General features: G+C 40.1%; 1 protein-coding gene and 1 pseudogene across 3 annotated transcripts in view; one reads left to right on the top strand and one right to left on the bottom strand.

The window, feature by feature from the left end:
- The first annotated feature begins 10,222 nt into the window (after nt 1-10,222).
- The window catches only part of LOC137967787 (negative elongation factor D-like), a 25,988-nt gene continuing 11,210 nt past the window's right edge, over nt 10,223-25,000 (top strand). For all 3 annotated transcript variants that reach the window (XR_011116590.1, XM_068814391.1, XM_068814493.1), the window contains exons 1-7: nt 10,223-10,373; nt 10,449-10,561; nt 15,014-15,123; nt 16,180-16,289; nt 21,807-21,914; nt 22,391-22,543; nt 23,783-23,913. Coding sequence is in view for 2 of the 3 variants with exons in the window: in XM_068814391.1 (XP_068670492.1) it covers nt 10,332-10,373; nt 10,449-10,561; nt 15,014-15,123; nt 16,180-16,289; nt 21,807-21,914; nt 22,391-22,543; nt 23,783-23,913 (767 nt within the window). In the remaining variant the exon portion in view is untranslated. The remainder of the gene's footprint in view (nt 10,374-10,448; nt 10,562-15,013; nt 15,124-16,179; nt 16,290-21,806; nt 21,915-22,390; nt 22,544-23,782; nt 23,914-25,000) is intronic.
- Nucleotides 19,705-20,344, bottom strand: LOC137981529 (uncharacterized; annotated as a pseudogene).

Here is a 25,000-nt window from a genome sequence, read left to right as displayed (position 1 = left end):
GTTCTATCACAAAGTCTGCTTTGCCTTTAATTGCCCTTTTAATTTTAAACATTGCACAGAACACAAGACCTGCTTTATGTATTTCCAGACATCCCAATTTTAATTGTACATTTAATGTGGGTGTAATTTTACATCTGCAAATGGTCAAGTGAAATTTTTACCTCCCCAAAGAGAACTCATTCAGAAAATTTCATTTCAGTACAACCTACAAGTCTGATGGCAGTGACCACATCATTCGTCACTATTGTATAGATTTCCTAAGAACATCAAAATCACTTTTGAATAACTCGCTGGTAGCATAAATGATGAAAACAATGAATAATTACTATGGCTAGACTTCATGGAGTTACCATAGATCAAGGACAGAATTATCCAATAAAGTAATAAACTGGAACTTCATTATTGACTCATTTTAGCTTATATTATCAAGCATGCCTTCATAATCAGTTGATGTATCTAAGAATAATGTTTTGGTTCCGTTAAATGAAATTTCTTGAAATTTTTAAGGTAGTGTATCTTGAGAGTGTTTGCACATGAGATAAATGCAGTGAACCAGGTTGGCCTCAGACACATACACAAAATAGCGGCTGGTATTAAATTTCTGTCGACGTATCTGTTGAGATAAGATGTTCTTTCAAAGGACTGAGGACATCTCATAACTCTAAACGATCAATGAATGAAAGTGAATGAAGTGACATACTTCCTTCCAGCGCTGCATTCAAGTTGGATAAATCGAAGCCTGCGAGCTCGAGGGATATATTTCGCAACCACGTTAGATAGTACTCCCTTCCCAACAAAGGAATCTGGCCTTTGCTCGGGTCTTTTCGCACTTTGAGCATTTGTTGTTCACTTAAATGGAGAAATAAAGCTAAAAAGTATAAAAGCTGACTCGAAGCAACTTCAGAGGCGTTGCTTCCCCGAGCAGACTAAAAGGGCTGCTTACAAAAAGCGTAACGAAAGAAAAATTCCCGCCGACTAAAATGCCCCTTGCAGAATCTTTCCCTGTCACGTAAACTATAAATGACCACCTTCAACTGGCAGAAGCTATATAGAACGATCGAAGAAGCACAGGTTGAAATCACCGCTTCGAAAGCCATCTTTGTTTATATCACAGCGCGCGGTTGGAACACTGGATACTACAATTTTCAACAGCCAATCAGACAAAAGTCTCGTTTGTTCAGGACACCCGATTCGCACGGAGAGTGCCGGGCATCACCCGTCAAAATGATACACAAATTACCGGGCATCACCCGTTGTAGTACGTACTATAGTACGCTGCTTATAGTGCTTAGTATTGTATGGTGCGCACTACAGTATGTACACAGTACGTACTATTTCGGCTTGATAGCACGATTTCCTCATTATTCGCTTTTAATATATCAACTGCATGCAATTCCTCCGTAATCCATCGTCGAATGGTGCAAGGGGAATTTTTGTTTTCTTATTTCTAAAGCTGAGCTAATGGACGGTAAGTGTTTAGTTTTGCTCTAATATTTTCTTTCGTGCTGAGACAGTCGATCTCGGCCTTTTAACTCAACTCTGTCTACTGCCTTGTAAATTATTATAGTACGAAGTTAATTTTGTTGCAGGCGTAATAAACCGTAAAACGATTTAATTAAAAAAGAGGTTCAAGTGAGGCATCATCACGATGAGAACACTTCTTCAAGCAAGAGAGATTTGCTGCAGCCAAACAACGATCGATGAATTCGATGAAAATGAACACAAGGGTCGTAGAGATGCTCACATAGTTACAAGTGAACATTCTGAAGATGCAGAGGCTGCAAGGAGTTGAAGTTATGCCAACGTTCGAGCTGGAACGAGGGTTCGTTTTGTCCAAGCAATGGGTGTCATTTTTGTGAAACCGATCAACTTCAGGGAAAATGCTATTTTGCGAATCTTGCGTCATGTCGACGCATAGTAAAGTTAACATATTTTCGTGTCAAAAGTGGTACTCATAACTTTTATCAAGGCTTTATATGGTTCACAATAATATCGGTATGCATTGTTCCTTTTGATCCAGATTGATTGACTGATGGCACCATCTACATGTACGTCATTCTTGCAGTAATATTGAGGTCAATAATTATTATACCTTAGTATAAATACACAGGTGATTATACAAAATCGTGCGCTCTCATTGGCTCGCTATCTCGGATTATCAGCCGATAATCACCTCGACGGACAAAATCGCTGCCAGTAGTCGTTTTGCCACTGTAAGTGAAGATGATTTCACATTGAAATGTTTTTTTTTCTCTTTTTTGAAATAATCGCCTGTGTATTTATACCGATAATCACTGAGCCTGAGGCGAATAATTGTTAAATAATTAACAATAATTATTCACTGACACTGAGGTGAATAATTGTTGTAGTGATAACCACATCAGCTGAACAAAAAGTGTACCAAAAAACTCCATTGTTTTTGTAAATTATGTGGTTGGAAATTTTAAATCTTGCGTGCCAGAATCCATTTGTTTTCACTTCAGCTACTCAGGGTTAAATAGGACTTGGCTAGTCACCTCCGAGTTAGGCAATCAGCGCTTGTGGAGAGCACTATTCACTTTTGTGGTATATATACTAATTAACAAGCCGAATCAGAGGTGGCTAGTGGTGGATATTACCTTGCTGCTAAATATCAACCACTAACCACCAACTCTACCGGTGAATAGTTGTTAAATTACTTTATACTAAAACAGTGAGATAATATAACACGAAAAGATTATTTTAACTAATAATTTATTATAATTTCTTCCTGCAACAATAACAATCTTTTTGGGGGCAAATCCTGGGCCAGTTGCTCAGAGATGAATAGCAAAACCTATTCTTTGTTTGAGTAACCAATCAGAGCATGCCTTCAATGCTATCCACTGTTTTAATATATGCTAATACAGAACATTGGGCAAATGTATTCAACTCCAATTATTGGAGTACAAGAAAACAAACAGGAGCATGATAATCATTGTGTGATGCATTAAACCAACCAGAAAAAATATGAGTACAAAATTAAAGAAAGAACGTCTAATTTTAGAGCTGAGGCTAAACGTTCTTATAAATTTTTGCGTTGTGACGCTGAAAATGTTCTTAAGATGTTCTTAAATTTACGTGGTGTAGCTTTTCAAGAAATCAATGCAGGCATGACCAGGAAACCTATCTGATCGAAGTGCTTGATTTGATGGTGTTGAAGTTTAATATTTTGTAACGATAATTTATAAATGAAAACTGCTGACATTATTATAAACTGAGATGTGTATCATGCAATAAGAAAACTATCATTATGTCATACAAAATATACCCTTAAGTATTTGGGTTAATTTAAATTTCTTTACCATTATTTTATGCTTTCATTTAAAACACTTGGCTTATCACCTCCAAGTTAGGCAATCAGCGCAAGTGGAGATCACTATTCAGTTTCGTGTTATATACTAATTAACAAGCCAAAGTGGACGTGGCAGTTTTAGTATATGCTAATACAGAATATTGGGCAAATTAATGATGTCACACCTTACCACTTAATGAATAGCTGCAAAATGTTGTACAAAGTTGTAAGGGTAAAAAAAGAAGCTTTCTTTCCGATACGGAAGTGTCTTAATAACATTACAAATAATTTTACAAATTTTGGAATTTCAGAAAACCATGCAAAAGTAATAATTATTTTCTTTATGTAAGTTAATTGTATGAGGTTGCATTGGTGTATTCTGTAATTTGAGGGCAAATTACCCAAATAAATCACTATGATAGGACAATGTAACTTCATAGTTGTTTATGCATATAATTATATACATATATTATTCTTGAATGTATCCTACAGTTACATGATAATAGAAAACTTTATTGATCATTATTTATCCATAAACCTGTTTGTGCATGTGATGCATCACTGCAACTCACAAAAGAAAAAAAAAACTCTCATGGTAGTTTCAGTACAATTCTACCACCGCGAGCCCTATTTTTGCTAGCTATTAGGACATGTCAGCACTTACCATTGTTTTGTAGGAAAGTAAATGAGTTTATATTAATAACTTCAATTCAAATAAGGAGAGATATTTATAGTTCTTTGATTATTTGGAGTTGATATGATTTGACTTTAGATGCCCCCTTTTTAGATGATAATTATTGTTATTCTTGACTAATAGTATTTTTTTGTTTTTTGTTTTTTGCATATATATATACATTTCCTTTTAGGCACTGTACTTTTAATAAGGAATCTCTGTATTCTGTACATACTGACCTAATTACTCAGATATTACTGTTCATCTCTGTATTTTATTCATTTTATTTTAATCATGTGTGTAATTGTATTTAGTAAATAAATAATAAATTTGCAAAGTCAAACAGCAGACCTCTGATTAACTTCTTTTGTTTGTCCACCAGCACTTGTATATTTCACATAATTGTAGTCAGTGTTTGTAGAGATTGGTTAAAAATTACCACCCACAAGTATACTTAATACCTTTTCAGGCCTACCCACAACAGCTGTCGGTTTTAGAATTCTAATATGCGCTCCGTTTTCTTCTCAGAGGGTGGAGCCTTCCCCTGAGGTGCTATAGAGTAACCAGTGGTATCACGGGAACCGCAATCTGATTCTGCAACACCTTTTGGGGGTTAGGGGACCATACTCAAAACCAGGGGGAATTATGGCCAAAAAACATGTCTTTCTCACTTATGCAGGGCCTTCCCTGGGCGTGCTAGAGACTAACCAATGGCATCACCAGATGCGCAATCAAGTTTTGCAACACCTTTTTGGGGTTAGGGGACCCATAGTCAAAACCGGGGGGAGATCGCCCAGAAACCTGTTTTTCTCACTTATGCAGGGCCTTCCCTGGGCGTGCTAGAGAGAAACCAATGGTATCATCAGATGCGCAATCAAGTTCTGCAACACCTTTTCGGGGTTAGGGGGCCCATAGTCAAAACCGGGGGGAGATATCCTCGAAAAACCTGTTTTTTTTCATTTATGCAGGGCCTTTCCCTGAGGTGCTAGAGAGTAACCAATAGTAGCACAGGATGTGCCATCCAATTCTGCAACAACTTCTGGGGGTTAGGAGGATCCAGCTCAAAACTGGGGCGAGATATCCTCAAAAAACATGCTTTTCTCTCTTATGCAGGGCCTTCCCTGGGCGTGCTAGAGAGTAACCAATGGTATCATGGGATGCGCCATCCAATTCTGCAACAACTTCTGGGGGTTAGGAGGATCCAGCTCAAAACTGGGGGGAGATATCCTCAAAAAACATGCTTTTCTCTCTTATGCAGGGCCTTCCCTGGGCGTGCTAGAGAGTAACCAATGGTATCATGGGATGCGCCATCCGATTCTGCAACGACTTCTGGGGGTTAGGGGGGCCCAGCTCAAAACCGGGGGGAGATATCCTCAAGAAACCTGTTTTTCTCACTTATGGAGAGCCTTCCCTGGGCGTGCTAGAACAAAACCAAGGGTATCACCGGATGCGGCATTCGATTATGCAACGACTTCTGGGGGTTAGGGGAACCCAGCTCAAAACCGGGCAGAGTTATGGCCAAAAAAACCCAAAACAGGTTTTTTGGAAACAAGTCCCCTGGGATTTGGAATTGGGCCAATCCGAGTGCAGCGCCAGAGAGGTGTCGGGAGGGCGCGTCCGATGGGCACCGAGTCGAGTCCGGGGGGCCACTTTGGTGTGGAAATGGAGGTCTTGTCGGGCCTCTGGCGTCCGTGGGTCGATTCGCCCCGGGTCGAAACTAGGGCGAAAAGTTGTTGGGCCACGTGACCTAGGCGCATGGGCAGTGCGGTCCCAAGGGAATAAAACGTAGGAATGTTATCGACAAAAAACCGTCCACAGGGAAACCAAGGTGACACAGGACACCCAAACTCTGTCACGTGATAGATCTCATCGAGACGATTCCAACGAGGTATGGCACGACGGGATATCTACAATAGAACTGGAGATACGTTTTGGACGCGATCTGGCCGTGAAGATCCAGTAGTAGTTTCACACCTAAACAGGGCTTGAGGCTCTTCAGAAGTGGACCAGAGCAGTGGTGACCAATTTTGAGGGTCGGATAAGAGCTACGAAGCTGAAATTTGGCACACACCTGCGCTTGGCCTAGGAGGTGAAGCTGACGGAAAATGGGGAGAAACGGTCAAAACCGGGGGGAGTTATGGCCCCAAAACCACTTTTTTCACTTATAGAGCAGAGCCTTCCCTGGGCGTGCTAGAGACTAACCAATACCACCAGCAGATGCGCCATCCGATTCTGCAACAACTTCACGGGCTTACGGGGCCCATCTCAAAACTGGGGGGAGTTATGGCGCAAAAACCACTTTTCCTCTCTTATGCAGGGCCTTCCCTGGGCTTGCTGGAGACTGACCGATACCACCGGCAGATGCGCCGTGCGATTCTGCGACTACTTCTGGGGGTTAGGTCGTGCCAGCTCAAAACCGGGGGGAGTCATGGCCCAAAGACCACTCAGGCCTGGCCAGCACGGAGGCAGACCGATAGCACCAGCAGATGCGCCTGCTCATTCTGCATCTATCTGTCCGGGTCGGGGGGTTCGCCTCGGTCCTCACCGACGGAGACTTGCAAGAAAAAAAGGCCCCTCCCCTGCCCCTGGGTGAAGGGCGGAGGAGGGGCCATCCAAGATGCGGACTCGACTCCCGCATCTTTGATGCGGAAACGGGGCACTCTTTTCCACATCTTTCATGCGGACTCGTCTCCCGCATCTTTGATGCGGACTCCACTCCCTCATCGCATCTTCCATGCATGACAAGGAAGTAACTATTAGACTTGTCAAAAAAAAAAATGGATTTTTCCAAGTCCTCCACCATGACCCGACAAGGAGTCTTTGCTGGACTTGTCAAAAAAATATGAAAAGATCGATCTTAAAACAAAGGTTGAATCTCAGATGATCGTAGCGACAGGCTACTCTACAACGTACAATACCCCTTTTTCTTTAAAGTCGTCTGCAAAGGATCTCTGTCCTACCGGCGTAAAACTTCCTTGTACCTCGATCTCGAGCCTCGATCCGAAATACGCCAGAAAACCACTAAAAACGCTCTGATTTCAATTTTATGCTCATTCTTCAGTGAGAGAACTTAAAAGAATGCCAATTTGACCAAATTATATTTTCGATTTCTCCCACAAATTTGCCCGTCATATAACTGCCCGGTGAATAACGTACTATAGTACGCGACTCCAGCCATAGCGATCCAATAAAAGTGCATTTACGATCCAAAATACTCCAGAAAACCGCTAAAAACGCTCGGATTTCAATTTTATGCGCATTCTTCAGTAAGGAAACTTAAAAGAATGCCAATTTGACCAAATTATATTTTCGGTTTCTCCCACAAATTTGCCCGTCATATAACTGCCCGGTGAATAACGTACTATAGTACGCGACTCCAGCCATAGCGATCCAATAAAAGTGCATTTACGATCCGAAATACTCCAGAAAACCGCTAAAAACGCTCAGATTTCAATTTTATGCTCATTCTTCAGTAAGCGAACTTAAAAGAATGCCAATTTGACCAAATTATATTTTCGATTTCTCCCACAATTTTGCCCGTCATATAACTGCCCGGTGAATAACGTACTATAGTACGCGACTCCAGCCATAGCGATCCAATAAAATTGCATTTACAATCCGAAATTCGCCAGAAAACCGCTAAAAACGCTCTGATTTCAATTTTATGCTCATTCTTCAGTAAGGGAACTTAAAAGAATGCCAATTTGGGCAAATTATATTTTCGATTTCTCCCACAAATTTGCCCGTCATATAACTGCCCGGTAAATAACGTACTATAGTACGCGACTCCAGCCATAGCGATCCAATAAATGTGCTTTTACGATCTGAAATGCGCCAGAAAACCGCTACAAACATTCTGATTTCAATTTTATGCTCATTCCTTAGTAAGGGAACTTAAAAGAATGCCAATTTGACCAAAATATATTTTCGATTTCTCCCACAATTTTGCCCGTCATATAACTGCCCGGTGAATAACGTACTATAGTACGCGACTCCAGCCATAGCGATCCAATAAATGTGCTTTTACGATCTGAAATACGCCAGAAAACCGCTACAAACATTCTGATTTCAATTTTATGCTCATTCTTCAGTAAGGGAACTTAAAAGAATGCCAATTTGACCAAATTATATTTTCGATTTCTCCCACAATTTTGCCCGTCATATAACTGCCCGGTGAATAACGTACTATAGTACGCGACTCCAGCCATAGCGATCCAATAAAAGTGCATTTACAATCCGAAATTCGCCAGAAAACCGCTAAAAACGCTCTGATTTCAATTTTATGCTCATTCTTCAGTAAGGGAACTTAAAAGAATGCCAATTTGGGCAAATTATATTTTCGATTTCTCCCACAAATTTGCCCGTCATATAACTGCCCGGTAAATAACGTACTATAGTACGCGACTCCAGCCATAGCGATCCAATAAATGTGCTTTTACGATCTGAAATGCGCCAGAAAACCGCTACAAACATTCTGATTTCAATTTTATGCTCATTCCTTAGTAAGGGAACTTAAAAGAATGCCAATTTGACCAAAATATATTTTCGATTTCTCCCACAATTTTGCCCGTCATATAACTGCCCGGTGAATAACGTACTATAGTACGCGACTCCAGCCATAGCGATCCAATAAAAGTGCATTTACAATCCGAAATTCGCCAGAAAACCGCTAAAAACGCTCTGATTTCAATTTTATGCTCATTCTTCAGGAAGGGAACTTAAAAGAATGCCAATTTGGGCAAATTATATTTTCGATTTCTCCCACAAATTTGCCCGTCATATAACTGCCCGGTAAATAACGTACTATAGTACGCGACTCCAGCCATAGCGATCCAATAAATGTGCTTTTACGATCTGAAATGCGCCAGAAAACCGCTACAAACATTCTGATTTCAATTTTATGCTCATTCCTTAGTAAGGGAACTTAAAAGAATGCCAATTTGACCAAAATATATTTTCGATTTCTCCCACAATTTTGCCCGTCATATAACTGCCCGGTGAATAACGTACTATAGTACGCGACTCCAGCCATAGCGATCCAATAAATGTGCTTTTACGATCTGAAATACGCCAGAAAACCGCTACAAACATTCTGATTTCAATTTTATGCTCATTCCTCAGTAAGGGAACTTAAAAGAATGCCAATTTGACCAAATTATATTTTCGATTTCTCCCACAAATTTGCCCGTCATATAACTGCCCGGTGAATAACGTACTATAGTACGCGATTACCGCCATAGCGCTCCGATAAATGTGCTTTTACGATCCGAAATACGCCAGAAAACCGCTAAAAACGCTCTGATTTCAATTTTATGCTCATTCTTCAGTAAGGGAACTTAAAAGAATGCCAATTTGGGCAAATTATATTTCCGATTTCTCCCACAAATTTGCCCGTCATATAACTGCCTGGTGAATAACGTACTATAGTACGCGACTCCAGCCATAGCGATGCAATAAAAGTGCATTTGCGATCCGAAATACGCCAGAAAACCACTAAAAACGCTCTGATTTCAATTTTATGCTCATTCTTCAGGAAGGGAACTTAAAAGAATGCCTATTTGGGCAAATTATATTTTCGATTTCTCCCACAAATTTGCCCGTCATATAACTGCCCGGTGAATAACGTACTATAGTACGCGACTCTCGCAGCTATCACTAATAACTGTGCTTTTACGATCCGAAATACAACAGAGAACCGCTGAAAACGCTCTGATTTCAATTTTATTCTTATTCCTTAGTAATAGAACTGAAAAGAATGATAATTTGGCGAAATTTAATTATCGATTTCTCGCACAAATTTGTTCGTCGTAACTCGGCTTGGGGCTAAAATCCCTGATATATTAGCGAATTCTGACCTGAAACTGTGAGCTAAAAACGCTGCAAGCTGGGCTCCGTGAAACATTTTAGGAAATCCTTCCCTCCAATATGTTAAAATATGTTTATTTAAGCAAATTCTGATAGCTAACTTAGTAAATGTATTTCAACTCAAATGTTGTGGAAATATATTCGTCGGAGATTAATTTCCCATTGGAATGTGTGCATATTCTACATAGACTGTCTATATTTACCTATGTTATCCTGTAATACACTGTGTTTGAATTAAAATGCAAATGTCATTCATTCTTTACTCTCCGATTTTCTCTTCGCTCGATAGGCCGCCATTATTATCATATTTCCTGTACTATAGTACGTACTACAGCGGGTGATGCCCGCGTAATTTGGTGCACTTTCAGCGGGTATCACCCATAGGGGTTGTGCGAATCGGGTGCTCAGGACGGCTTGTCTTTTTTTCACAAAAGATTTCACAGTTTCTTAGGATAATCACATTTGTGTTCTCAAGCGAACATGGATGACTATGGCGAAGATGTTGGCTGGGATGAAGCGGCTGTAAGTCTATAATTACCTTTTCAATATCTTTAATTACAAGCTCGACCAATCGTCTTTTCTATAAATTTGCACCAGTTAAGTCCTTCAGACGAGAAAAGAGACAATGAAGTGGTTATCCAAGAGTGCATGCAGAATTTTGCTTCAAGAGACTTCATTATGGAGCCGGACATTTTCAACAACGTAAGGAGGTCAGTACCGTACCTCTTTAATCCTTAACTTTTTGCCTCTAGAGCTAAGACACTGATACCGGTACATGTACGTTAGAGAAGATATCTGTTTACAAACATTGTTTGTTATTCGAATCTGCTAACCACAGGGAAAAGAGACCCTTTGTTTCGACAGCCAATGAGGCTCTGGTTGGCACATTAATGACAATTGGTGACGTCAACGATATCTTCTCTAAGAAATATATATGCCATACAAAGTAACGATTGTAAGTAATGGAGAGAGCATTGTAATTGTACCATTTGCAAAGACACTCAAGTCACCTTTTCTGGTCATGCGACAAGACATCATCCTTTCGGTACAATGTAATAGAATGGTTGAGGAAGGCTTGTTTAGTACCAGAAGACTTTTCTATGACTAACACCACCGTCTTAGGTGTGGGGTGGGATACTTCAAGGTTTGCAGTGCAAATAAACTACTGTTTTCATTTAGTGCAATATTGTTTATGGGTTGCCAATACAAAACAAAATCTACCCTGTCTTTTGCAATACCTGCTTTTTCTGAATTCAAAGTATGAAGGGGGAACCTCTTGTAGACTATAATGTTTATTATTTTGTAATTTAATTATCTTTATTTTTAGCATGCCTCCCTTCACTTGTTTTACTACTTAACAGTGCTGGAAATAATTTTTCTTTATTCACAGGACATTTGTCCTTTCAAATCTTCCTTTTGGTTGGACATTTGACAAATTGGACTGGACATAATTTATTGACTGACAATACCTTGAAGAAGATAACTAAAGATGTGCTAGTGAGATGTTCGGTAATTGCGTCTGATCATATTATGAAATTGGCGGGATATTTTCAAAATTTGGTTGGACAATGTCCGATGACCAACTGCTAGCACTGACTTAATCTTAAGCCCTCTATTTCCTGGACAAATCTTAAGATTTATTGTACAGCATGAAGCCTAACTTCTTTCTTTTCTATGTCATATTAAGATTAGTCTTGAGTAAAATAGTTTGTGTAATTGTGGTGGTTATTGTTAATGTTGATTAATAAGGAAAGGGAAAATATGGAGAGAGCAGGGATCGCTCGGAGATAAAAGCACTTGTCTCCTATTAATGTGGACAGGATTTATATCCTACTTGTTGCCATAAGTTGGCTGAGATTGCACTGGTTATAGAGACCTGAAAAATTCTCATGACTCCAAGGTGGTCATTTCTCTCTTTGGTCTATAGCCCACACATCAAATACATGACTTGTATAGGTTGTAGTACAATTTATTCCTTTGGTACAATTTTTTCTGAACTGGTACAGAATATATTGAACTGGTACAATTAAAATTGTACTAGTTTATTTTTATCAACTGTCTAAAAAAGGGATTTTCCTTTTTTTGGGGTGTAGTTAAAAAACAGGGGCGTGGTTTTTAGGGAGTCTAAAAAAGAACATGTTATTTTTTTTCTTTTCTTCTACTTTCCTACCCCTCCCTCATCTTCCCCATCACCTCTATCCAACACCCCTATCTTTCACAGTTCTATCCCCCCTTATTTTGCAGGTGGCCCCCCTCCTTGCATACCCTTATGCCCACTCCCTCTATGACAGACTTGACACAGTATACTCAAGACTTTCTTTTTTACTCACCCAAACTTGAACTTGAACTCCCTACCTCTGGATCTGTTGTCCACTCTCTTATCCAGTTGACCACACAAGCAGATCATGCAAACATACTATGATAATTTATAATTAAATATTTTAATATTTATCCCAGGCCACTCTCTGTCCAAATATTTTATTATTCATCCCAGGCCACTCTTGGTCCAAACTTCAATTTATTCACATTTAGACTTTGCAAGTTTCGTTGGAAGAAAACAACTCGACAATGCAGTGTGTATTACACGAAATATTTTATCAAAGATTAGATGACTTTAAGCAAAAGCAGAAGCGAAATACATCACAACTAACCATGTTTATCGAAGATCAATTTTACAATGAAGCAATGGAATACTTGAAAATTCAAAGTGAAAAATCGAGTAGTGATTCGAGAGAAACGGAAGGCAAACTATCTCAGTCACAACTAAAGACATTGCAAAGAAAGAAATGGACATACCACCAAGGAAAACTGGGCTAAACTTCAGAGTACCCTGCCACTTATTTGCATTTCATTGAATAAGAATAGGCTCTATTGTATTAAGTCTCGTTCTTCAAAAGATGCCACATAGGGGAAACAATAGTGGTTAGCTGTGGTGGGGTATTCTGAAGTTGCTCCGAAAACTGCAAACACCTGACAGAAAAACTGTGATCCTAAAGAGTAAACTGTACGACACTCTTAGTCTTAGCACACCAAAGAACAGCACATAGAGGACGTCAAATCACAAGTAAATGAGAGAATGATAACTATTCAGAAGTAAGCGTTCAACTTCTGAAGTTGTTCGAAAGTTTATGTCCATTGCACAAACAGCAGAAGACTATCACCAGCAAACAAGAAAGCAAGCACAAAAACAACCGAAATTTAAGATTTCGGACATGGTGGCAATAAAACTAAACAAAGTAGACAAGATCAACCCTTTTCACCCCAATATGCTCTTAGGTCAAATCATCGAAATTGAAGAGAGTGGATATGTAAGAATTGTGACAGGGTATGGCAAAGTTAACACTCTGATCACACCCTTGCGATTCTATCCTTGTATTGCCACTAATGTGAAACTAGATTTCTCTACCAAAACATATTTTACAGCGTCAGGTATTTTTTGCAGGTTGCAGGTTGAAATTTACCGTGACTGTTACATGAATAGCTAACCTTAGGCCTAATTAGGCCTAACAACGTTTCTTTAGGCCTAAATAGGCCTAAGGTTAGCTATTCATGTAACAGTCACGGTAAATTTCAACCTGCAACCTGCAAAAAATACCTGCCGCTTTTACAGCAGCATGCAAAAAAGTCAAAATACTATAATTTTTATTAATTTAATGACAAATAGCATTTGAAATTAAATTGTAAGATTTCTGCACTTTATTTCTTGTCTTATTGAAACAGTGACATAATTCATGTATTGCTGTTATAGTCTGCAAACTGAATTGTACACACAACATGATAAAACTAATCCAAACCAACAGCAGGACTGGTACATTCATGGTAACTTGATGATAAGCCAAAAAGCAATCCTTAGCCCTTGTCACCACATACACTAAATGAACAGGCTTTAAAATAAATTCTTAATGCTTTTGTTTAGTACATCATGACTGTAAATAAAAGCTAACCATTCTAGAACAAGTGTTTAGGCTTAAATTGTGTAAATTAGTACTTAAAACCACTCATGTTATTCTTGGTCAAACCAGACTGTTAAGTATTTCCAACAAGTCTTGCTATTTCTGTCCTGCTCTGAATGCTCAGCAAACCTTATTTCAGTAACCTCTTGAACTAAGTAAATGAATGGCAAACAGCTGTTATCAATGAAGTGTGTTCTTTGGGTTCAACAAACATTAAACTATTTTACCTGTTTTTGCACCAGTACAATTAAAATTGTACCAGTTCAATATATTCTGTACCAGTTCAAAAACAAATTGTACCAAAGTGCAAATTGAACTACAACATATACACTGTATACATTTCTTTCATCGTGCCCTTTCTTGGGAACACATGAGCCCAACAAATTGACCTGCTCAGAACCATTTGTCTTCATAGCTCAGTTGGTAGAATAGCATCGCAGAGGTCATGAGTATGAATCCCTTTGAGTCACCGGAATTTTTCAGGTACAAGAGGCAATTTCTTAATAAGGTAAGTGCAAGATCATTTCTTTCCTTCTTGAGTAATGTACCGGTATTAGACTTCATTTTCCACTAAGAAGCAACAAACTTGAGAGTGTAAACTGCAGGTTGCAGGTCACTGTTTCACCCTAGCTGAAACTACCCAAAACTTTACTAATGCTAACATTAAGGCTTAAAAAAATAATGTTTAAGCCTAAGGTTAGCATTTTTGAAAGGATTTGGGTTGTTTCAGTTATAGCAAAACAATGACTTGCGACCCTAACCTGCACTTCACACCTCCCAGCAACAACGAACAAATATCTTTACGTGCAAACTTACTGTCTTATTCTCAACACTAAGCTTCAAAATAAGGGGTGGGTCGAGTATGACTTAAACAGAAGTGTTTGTAAACAGCATTTTTGAGCAGTGAACAGTGTATACACTGGTTTTTTTGTATTGGATAATAGTTGGTTGCTCTGTTGAATATTTCATGTGGCTCCTCTGCTATGTGCAAAATAAAGTTACTTGGGTAACCCAAGGTACTGTAATGACATACATGTAGCGTAAAGAGAAAACAAGTAAACAAACAGGAAAAACAAAAGCAGGCAAAACAAACTAATTTTGTTTGCAATGTTATTTGTATAAATTGGACTACCTTCCACTTGAAAATAAAGGGATTTGTTTTCCTTTGTATAATTTTTGTACTACATAATTATTTCATTAATACCTTAGGTATTACCAAGCAGGAGGTATCCATGAGGAATTGGTTAAGTTGTTATCAGATAATTATACAGGAATTGCACAAAGTACAAACCTCCTGGCCAATTGGTTGATTGTTACAGGTAATATTGATTTCTGCAGTCAACAGAACCTTATTCCAACCACATTAAACAGATTCCTGTTTTTCTTTCTAAGTTGGTTCTGTTTATATCTCATAATAATTAAGTTTAATGTTTCAAGACTCTGTACAAACACTTGCATTGTTTCAAATTACCCTGTACACCTGTTTCTTTTAAGGTAAATCTTGTATAATCGCTGCAGTGATCAAAAAATTGTCCATTGCTACAGTTATAGAGCACTGACTATGCTATTATGATGTTAAAATAACCTAAGAGAAAGTGCTACACTTCACTTTTCTTATGATCTTATGGTTAGATTTTTTGCCTTCTTCAAGATGGATGATAAAGAGTAGATCCTACATGATAATAGTACTTCTGATCGAAGATATTAGCCCATTGACTCCTGAACTGCCCCAATTGACGAGTAAAATCGTCTGGCGATAGACAAAGTAAAATTTATTATTAGTATAAATACACAGGTGATTATACAAAATCGCGCGCTCTCATTGGCTCGCTATCTCGGATTTTCAGCCGATAATCACCTCGACGGACAAAATGGCTGTCAGTAGTCGTTTTGCCACTGTAATTGAACATGATTTCGCGTTGAAATGTTTTTTTTCTCTTTTTTGAAATAATCACCTGTGTATTTATACTAAAACAATTATTCGCCTCAGGCTCAGTGATTATCGGTGAATATTCACCGATAATCACTGAGCCTTCGGGGAATAATTGTTAATTAATGAGCATTCCTACTGGTCAGTAATCAGTGGGTTAAAATAATAATTGCACATGTACTGTTGGAAAGGAGAGAAATGCATAGTCCTTTGCTTCCACAATGGTCACTCCTTCCGATCAAATTCAGTAAATTAATACAACAAACTTCAATTGGTGGTCTTTTGTACTCTCGCTTTTATGTCCCCCACAAGGATTATTTTGTATAAAGGAGCATTCACAGTGTAAGTGTATTTAAATGAAAAATGTGCTGATAATAATGTTATTCTTCAATAATAACAATAATAATACATTATTACATCTTCATTAAGATCATACTTTTTTCAGGGGCTAAAGTAGCTGAAGTTGAACAAATGGTGGAAAACCACCTTGAAACCCTCATCATTAAACACTTCGACCCAAAGAAAGCTGATTCAATCTTCTCTGCTGAGGGAGAGGTAATGCCAACATTAATCATTCATCAAGCAGAATTTTAAGCTTTGAACATTTTTAAATTGTACATTTGCATTAATTAAGTGATGCTTCTCATTTTAACCCATTGACCCCTGGGAGTGAGACTAAACAGATTTTACTCTGTCTAACCCCAGGCAATTTTACTCGTCAACTGAGGGTGACCCAGGGCGTTTGAAGTGTCAATGGGTTAAGAAAAATGATAATTTTTTGTCTTTCAGTGTGGTGGTGCAAAATAAGCAGACTATGAATACCGGTAATTATATTTCTCACACACCGCTGGGAGCCATGCCGAACTACACAGCCTGACCTTTATTAACATAAGAACACAATAATTGTCTTACAATGACACAAAAAAGTGGCTAGAGAAAAAGTTCACCTCGACTTAACACATTCTACAAGTACTTCACGGGTGGGTGGGCGGGGCATGTCAGGCAATGGCGGATGGCAAAACAATGGCAAAACAAAAACTGAAACCTTACACAAACCATATGACCTGAAACCCTCGCACACCTGTACCCAGACTCCCAGCCATGTGTCAGAAAAGCCTTTTCTGCTTCTTTTGTTCCTCAGCCAGCAAAAAACCGTACTTCTCACACACCCCTGGGAGCCATGCCAAGCCATTTTACCACACAAATGTACAACACAAAGAGCACAGACTATAGGAAAAATCAACTCATAACATACTTTCTACTCGCACAAAAAACTATTTTGACAGCAAAAGTGGACATGTAATGATAGAAATAGAGTTCCTTGAATGTCTACATAGAATCAAAGGCAATGTCAATGTCCATCCTTAATTAACATTGAACAAGTAGAATCGCGTCTAAGGACTTGTTCCTTATGTCCATCCTAAATTGACTTTGTAACAAGTAGAAGCAAGTCTAAAAACTCCTTTACGTAATTGTTCCGAGCCTTCTCATTTCTCCAACCTCCACGTCTCTGGAAGAGTCTGTCTGGCACACCGAAAGCTTCTGCCGCAGAAGCTCCTCCTGATTGCAGGCTATGGATTCCAAACAATAGTGGAGTACAGACCTTCCTTGCCAAGCTCCTTCTTGATCAGCTCCTTTGCCCCTTTCCGCAGATGAACTCCTCTCTTGGTATGCAACATGCGTCAAAATAAGGGAGAGCCTTTGAAGTGGTTCACAATTCTCAAGAATTTCTTGATGATTTTGACTGGGCAAGGGGTGTACTGCAATGGGCTACAAAAACCCATGACCCTTTGCAGAACTGATCATTCCTCTGTTTTTCCAGAAAAATAGCTACATGGGGATCAGCAAAATAAAAACTGTCTACTGACAAAATTAATGGTGCTAGTCATCCCATCGAAGAAAGCCAAAGAAACCTAGGGAAGACAATGCCGCCAGCTGAAGGTCACCAAGGTTACCCTTCTCAAGGCGACCGATCACTTTCAGCACCAGAGCAGAAGACAATGGCTCCTTACATACAGCTGCTCTGGCAAGAATTCGCCTGGCAGCATCAACCACTTGCTTCACTACCGGATTCGCACTTGGCTCCTGATAGCCACTCTTTTTATGAACCCAACTCACACCATACACTGCAGACTTCACCAAAGACACCGACCGGGTCTGTTGAATGAGAGATATAACGTACAGCGCGAAGACCACAGAATCTGCCAGCAAACAAGCAGCATCGTGACGACTGGCCCATGGCTTCCAGGATTTATAAGTGCACAGATAAGTCGCAACTGTTGTAGCAGTGCTATCACAAGCCAATACAGCTGGTAGCTCCTTTGCTAGCTGTTGCAATTATTCCGGATGGTCAAAACTATCTGCATGATATTCAGCTCGGAAGATGATCTCCTCCACCATGGGTTGTACACCATAAGAGCAGGAACAAATCCAGTAGGCACATACCAGAAAAGAGGAGGACATCCACATATATGTACACACTAAAACTTGAGTCCATAACAGAAGGACTTAGGAAGCCAGAACAGCTTGGAGCCCATAACAGGCATTAGGAGCTAAAACGGCTCATAGGCCATAACAGCTGGGTAAAAGCAAACAGGTGCCCATAACAAGCTTGGAACTCAAACAATAGGCTGATTTAGCAACAGAACGGGAACATCAGTGGCGACGCCGCGCGCAGCAAAACTACCAATGAGAATTTAGAATAGAGAAGAAAAGAGTGGAGTCTACTCTATTCTGAATTCTCATTGGTGTTTTTTCTGCGTGCGCCATCGCCACTGACGTTCCCGTTCTGTTGCTAAATCAGCCTAATAACAGACATGATGATGTGCATGGCACCAGCCACCAAGGTCATGATTGGATTGCCAAGGTATCACCAGCAGCTGTGTCTTGGTAGCTAGAATAATGCATAAGTCCCAACATGGGAGCCACAGAAGCAAAGCTGAAGTGCCAGTAGACCAAAAGGTGGCACACCTTTTGTAAAGACACAGCTGGCAGCTGCTCCTGGAATAAAGATGCCCTCATAAGGTTGGATCCTAAGGGAGTTTATTACAAACCCCTTCCATGTACCACGCTTGGTAATAAGCAGGGGCATCAGGGTGCAGAGTGCCATTCCGGGACTAAGAGGGTTCCATCCTCCCCTCCATCTGACATTTGGCACAAAACACGAGGAACCAGGTATGGTGGAGGAAACAGCCAATTGTAATCCCCTGCCCTTGAGACAGTGAAGGCATCAACAGCTTCACAACCAGGGTTGAGGCATGTGCTACAAAACCTGTCCAACTGCTTAGTCTTCACACTTGCAAACCGGTCGACTATGTGAGGACCCAAACACTTGTCCAAGTAAGCAAAAAAGTAAAGTAAAGTAAAGCAACCATATTTAACGTCGATAACTCGTAACAGTGATTCAACGGACAAACCTGAGGAAGATGGTGTGCTCATTTTACTCCCCCCTCGCCATCAGGGTCCATTTTACGAGTATTTAAAGCTACTTAAGCTACACAGAACGGAAAGAAGTCCAAACAAGGATGTGAGATCCGGGAATCGAACTCAGGACCCTTGCACCAAGGCCGCGCACTAACCGACTTTGCCATCCTCGCTCCTAAGCAAAACAGGAAGGATCGAGCTTTTTGTCATTTGAATCTTCAATCCATTCAAATCCCTGCTGTTCCATTCCTCGGTTAGCGGAATGTTAAACTCCCTGCACAGCCTATAGATAATTATTAACTGCCTCATTGTGAAGGTCGGGTTTGCGGCTGCCTATTGACAGAATTACCTCACTGTTCTTGTTGTCGGTTCTGTGAAGAACCTCCTTGCCTCTTAACAGGGGAGCAAAAGAACTAGATGAGTTGATTGCAGTTCTGGGAAGGTGGAGCTCTTGTTACTCTCATCGACTGACCAAATTCCTACTGCCACTTGTCCCCCAACCTCAACAGCAAATCCTCCCCAACCAGAATACTAGCATCTGAGTAAGTCAAAACTTCTGGCTTCGGACTAGGAGACCAAATCGGATAGCCTGTATTAACACAATTCTTCTCCCAGAAAACAACCTCACCTTGAGCATCTGCAGATAACTGGAAAGGGCTGTCCAACGAAGCAGCTTGTAGGATGTCCTGGTATAAGCTTCTAGTCCAAAGGCATACCACTGGACCCAGTGCCAAACTCATGGAAGCCAGGAGTCCTGTAAACCGGGCTGCTGTGCATGTACATGTAGATACTACAAACTTGTGAGCTATAACATCCCCTAGCACATGGTGAAAAGCATCTACTCTTCTTCGGGGGACTTGAAAAGTTCCAGCATGTAAATTCAGGACATAACCCAACAGCTCCCCAGATTGGACTGGCACCCATTGACTCTTCACATCATTGGCCACAAAACTGCTACACCGCACATCTGCTTGCACCATGTCCAAAACCCGCTGCACTTCATAGAAATCAGAATCCGTCCCTGCACCATCATCTAGGTAAGTAAATAAACGAATTCCCTGCCTTCTCCAGTGCTTCGTCAGGGCTTTTTGGATCTTTGTAAAGAAAAAAGGACCAACTGACAAGACAAAAGGCAAAGCGATAAACTTAAAAAACTTACAGGAAATCTCAGCAGACAAACTCAGCATTGCATAACATGCTCTTGTGATTCTGAAAAAAACTTCACCTCAGGTAATTCAACAAACGGTAAACAATGACCTTCACGAATAACTCTCGGCAACCAATTACTTGCACCGATATTTTGCCAGAAAGCAGTGCAATCGACCTCTGACAACAAAACAACTATGATGAATGTCAACAAAATAAGTCCTCACCGATTGTATCATAAGAGGAGTCACTTACAGAACCATTATAGCAGAGAATGTTGTCTGCTCCGGACATCAGGAATTCACTGGCTCGTTTGTTGATAGTTTCCTGTGCACTGTCCAACAGCTCCTGCCCCATTCTGGACAATGGCAGCACGGCATTCTCTGGTAAAGTGTCCTGGCTTGAAGCAACGAAAATAAACAGACCGCCTGTCCAGCGGCTGACTCTGTTTTCTGGCCAGTAATGACGTCGCGTAACTCGCATTACTGTGCTTGAGGATAACCCTCCTTTCCGAAGCATGTGGAAAAACTCCTTTAGGCTTCGGAACCTTGGAGGAAGCTGCTCCTTTCTTTTCCTCCCTCAACTGTTTGCTTTCTTTAGTGGCCTTCCGTATCTTCTATCATCATCTGAGTCTCTAGCAAGCAGATCGGCAGTATAGCAAGCAAACGTATCCCAGCCGTACTTTTGGGCAAGTAAGATGTGGTTGTTCCTTTCCACAAGCAAATCTTTACCTTCGGTGAGCTTTTTAGTACAGTCCTTGCCGTCATCTGTTGCCAGCGCTTCATCAATTTTTTTCCTAATTGGTATTGCTTCCTCAGTTGTTACCCACAAAGCAAAACTCTGGATCTGCTGCACAGGGTTTCTGAGTGCTTTGAGATTTCGCCTTCGCCATTTTGCTCTGCAAGCGCTTTAATTCTGTAGCATAATGGCTTGCTGCTGCTTAAGAAGCTCCTTCACCCAGTTCGGTGGTTCTGAAGAGGCATGGAGAGGCGCAGAACGTGCATAACTACTCCCACTTGACCCACCACAAGAACTGCAATCAGATGTACATTCATTGCCCCCTTGCCCGGAAGAACTATTTGTTGGGCTCTTCTTGTAGGGTTCAAGCCGTTTAGCAGCTCTAGATTTCGTACAAGAATTATCCTTCGTCATCATAAACAGAAGAAATTGAGAACACAGCAAACAAGCGATACGAACAGACTAAAAATTGAAAGAACTAAACACATGTCAGGCAATGGCAGATGGCAAAACAAAAAATGAAACCTTACACAAGCCACATGACCTGAAACCCCCTGCACACCTGTACCCAGACTCCCATCCGTGTGTGAGAAAAACGTTTTCCACTTCTTTCGTTCCTCAGCCAGCGGAAAACCACACATAATCATAATGATAATGTTGCTGATGATGAGTTCATGTGCTTTCTCCTTTCTTTAGAGATTAGAATTGGCTTAAAAACTCATCCTGCCTGTCCTCAGTCATAATCTTAATGTTATGTTTTAATAGACCCCATCATGGTTGGAAGATATGATTGTTCATCAGACATGGAGGTCCATGTTTTATAAGTTGGCTGAACATTATCCAGACTGTCTGATGCTTAACTTCACCATCAAGGTAACTGTACATGTTGTGAACAATAAAAAAAAATGTTATCATTTTTTAAACTAAATATGGACATTCACTTCTTTTGTGTGATTGGCATAATTTTGAATCATGAGGTAACTGAATGTCTGACAAGTTAAAGTTCACATGGCAACCAGGTGTACAAAGACCCAAAAAAGACCCAAAGCGTCTTTGAACAGTTACTGTAACTTTGTTAAGAATACTTTCAATTCCAAACTGGGGTACCTGAAAATTACACATTGTTGTATAGTTATGGTATAGACAACAATCAAATTATGTAATTAATCAATATTAATTATTATCCTTTCAAGTTGTTCATATTAACAACAGTATAAAACCTTTAGTTCCGTATTTTAATGACTGATTAGGGTTGCATGTGAGTATACATGTACATGTGTAACATTGAAAATGCCTTAGAACATGTCACAATGATTGTAGTCTCGTGTAACAGTATGTTTTTTTGTCAGCTGATTTCTGATGCAGGTTATCAAGGAGAGATTACAAGTGTGTCAACAGCTTGTCATCAAATTGAAGTGTTTTCCCGTGTGCTCAAGACTTCAGCTTGTTCATTTCTAGAGGAAGGAGAGCAGTCAATTGACAACAACCTACCCGAGTTTTCAGTAAGTCTGCTTAAAGGGGCACTGTCTCACTTAATTTGCTGTTTTTAGTTCAAAAATGGGTAGAAATCGAAATTAGTACTTTAGCTCACATGTACAACATTCCTGACAACCTACTGAAAAGATATTTATTTTATGGCACAAAGAGCTATTCGTACATGTATTTAAGTTTTTGTGTCTTTCTGAAGACACTGTCTCCAAACTTGAAAAAACTGACAAGATACATGTATTTATTTTATGGCACAAAGAGCTATTCGTACATGTATTTAGTTTTTGTGTCTTTCTGAAGACACTGTTTCCAAACTTGAAAAAACTCGCCAGCTTTTTCAAGTTTCAATCCATTTTCAATGGTCATTGGCAACAAAACCACAGCATCATTTTTTGGTTTTCATTGATGCAAGGACGTCTTTTAGTGTTTTGAAGTTTGACTAAGATAGCGTACAAAGTACAAAGAAGGATTACGTGTTTGCAAACATTGGCCTTGTAGCACTTTTATTTGAACAGACTTAACTGATTAGAGTGTAATGTGAAGTGCTAAGTATCTACCCCATATAAGCCATGTGAGCGTTGGCCCTACTGATGGAAATGGGCCCACACAAGGACAGAGAATTACTCTGAACAGGGTGGGAATTGAACCCACGACCTTCGGGGTTAGATCACCGCTGCTCTACCGACTGAGCTACAAGGTCAGACGGGAACAGGCCGTGGAAACTGACGATGTTAAAGTCACGGCAATGAACATGTACAAGTACAAGGAAGGATTACGTTTTTGCAAACATTGGCCATGTAGCACTTTTATTTGAACAGGCTTAACTGATTAGAGTGTAATGTGAAGTGCTAAGTATCTACCCCATATGAACCATGTGAGCGTTAGCCCTACTGATGGAAATCGGCCCACACAAGGACAGAGCTACAAGGTGTACCTTATAGCTCAGTCGGTAGAGCAGCGGTGATCTAACTAGAAGGTCGTGGGTTCAATTCCCACCCTGGTTAGAGTTATTCTCTGTCCTTGTGTGGGCTCTTGGACATTGTAATGTAATCAGCGCTATATAAATAAAGTATTATTATTATTATTATTATTATTATTATTATAATTATAATTATTATTAAGTCTGCCCCTTTAATGGTTTGCTTTATGAAGCCCACTTCTCTTCATGTGGAAGACTAGTACTGTGCACACTGCTCTGGGGTGAAATACTGGTAATTTTAAGTCATCTCACAACCTTGTTATTCTTTGTTTAGAAATTGGTGTGTTATGGACAACACACCTACTTGTATGCACAGTGTTTGTTGAATCATATTGCTCAAAACACAGAGGGAGGAAATAAGCTAACACGACTTAGCCAAGAACTCCAAAAAAGAGCCGTAGAAAGGTATAATAATACATTAAAGTAATAGTCATTAAGTAAAGTACGATCGTCCGGAAAGGAAAGGAAAGGAAAGGAAAGGAACTTTATTTAAGTGTCTAGTTGTTCTAGCACTGAAGCACTACTTGGGGACACTGTAAATTGAAATTAACAATTGACACAAATCAAGTCAAATGTTGGTTTTTGAGGAGAGGGTGAGTGTAGTCCACAGTAAATAGTGTCCCTAATTGTTGAACTTGAGTGGATTATGTTCATTAAAGGTCACTGAATCAATAATTAAGCTGGGAGGGATCATTACATGATCTGACAGCAACTTGTGTGGTGACATTCTCAGGAACATAATTATCTGAACTGAATGGACACAGGGGGCTTTACCTTAATTTCTAGTCACTGCTGCTACAGTCTAGTAGCTAGTCAACCTATCCTGTGGTGGCCGACCCATTCTGGTGAATTTGTCTAGTGTGACATTGTGTCTGACGTGCCTATCGGCAGCAACAATGAGTGTGTAAAATGTTATGTGATACTTTTCTTTCAACTTTTAAATGAGTTAGTGTTTTTTGCCTTTGTAAAAAAGAGAGATGTTGGACTCACTTGAGTAGTTTTTCTTTTGAGTGACGCTACGATCCTTGACAGTTATGAACGCAATTTTTCTTGATATCTTGAAGTACATGTATGGTGGAGAGGGCATTAGGCACACTATGATGGTCACCTTCCTTAAGACTTGAGCCCATCATTTAGCCACCCATCATGAAAACCCAAAGGGTGACATCAGTAACAGGTACAGCTGTACCACCATTTACTTCATCTACAATCATAACATATCAGCTGGGAATCTAGATCAAGTGGTAAAAAGTCTGCTACGAGCCTGTAAGGCCCATCAGGCCTGCACTTATCTCCGGTTACTGTAGCATAAAGCAACTAGGAGTATTTCTACTCCCCCCTGGATGGGATGCTAGTCCATTGCAGGGTTACTCCCAGCATTAAATGTGCCGGTACCCATTTATACACCTGGGTGGAGAGAGGCACCGTGAGAGTAAAGTGTCTTGCCCAAGAACACAACACAATGTCCCTGGTCAGGAACCGAACCCGGACT

Source organism: Montipora foliosa, chromosome 1 (genome assembly GCF_036669935.1).
Source record: "Montipora foliosa isolate CH-2021 chromosome 1, ASM3666993v2, whole genome shotgun sequence".
NCBI lineage: Eukaryota > Metazoa > Cnidaria > Anthozoa > Scleractinia > Acroporidae > Montipora > Montipora foliosa.
This window is presented reverse-complemented; position numbering and strand designations above follow the sequence as displayed.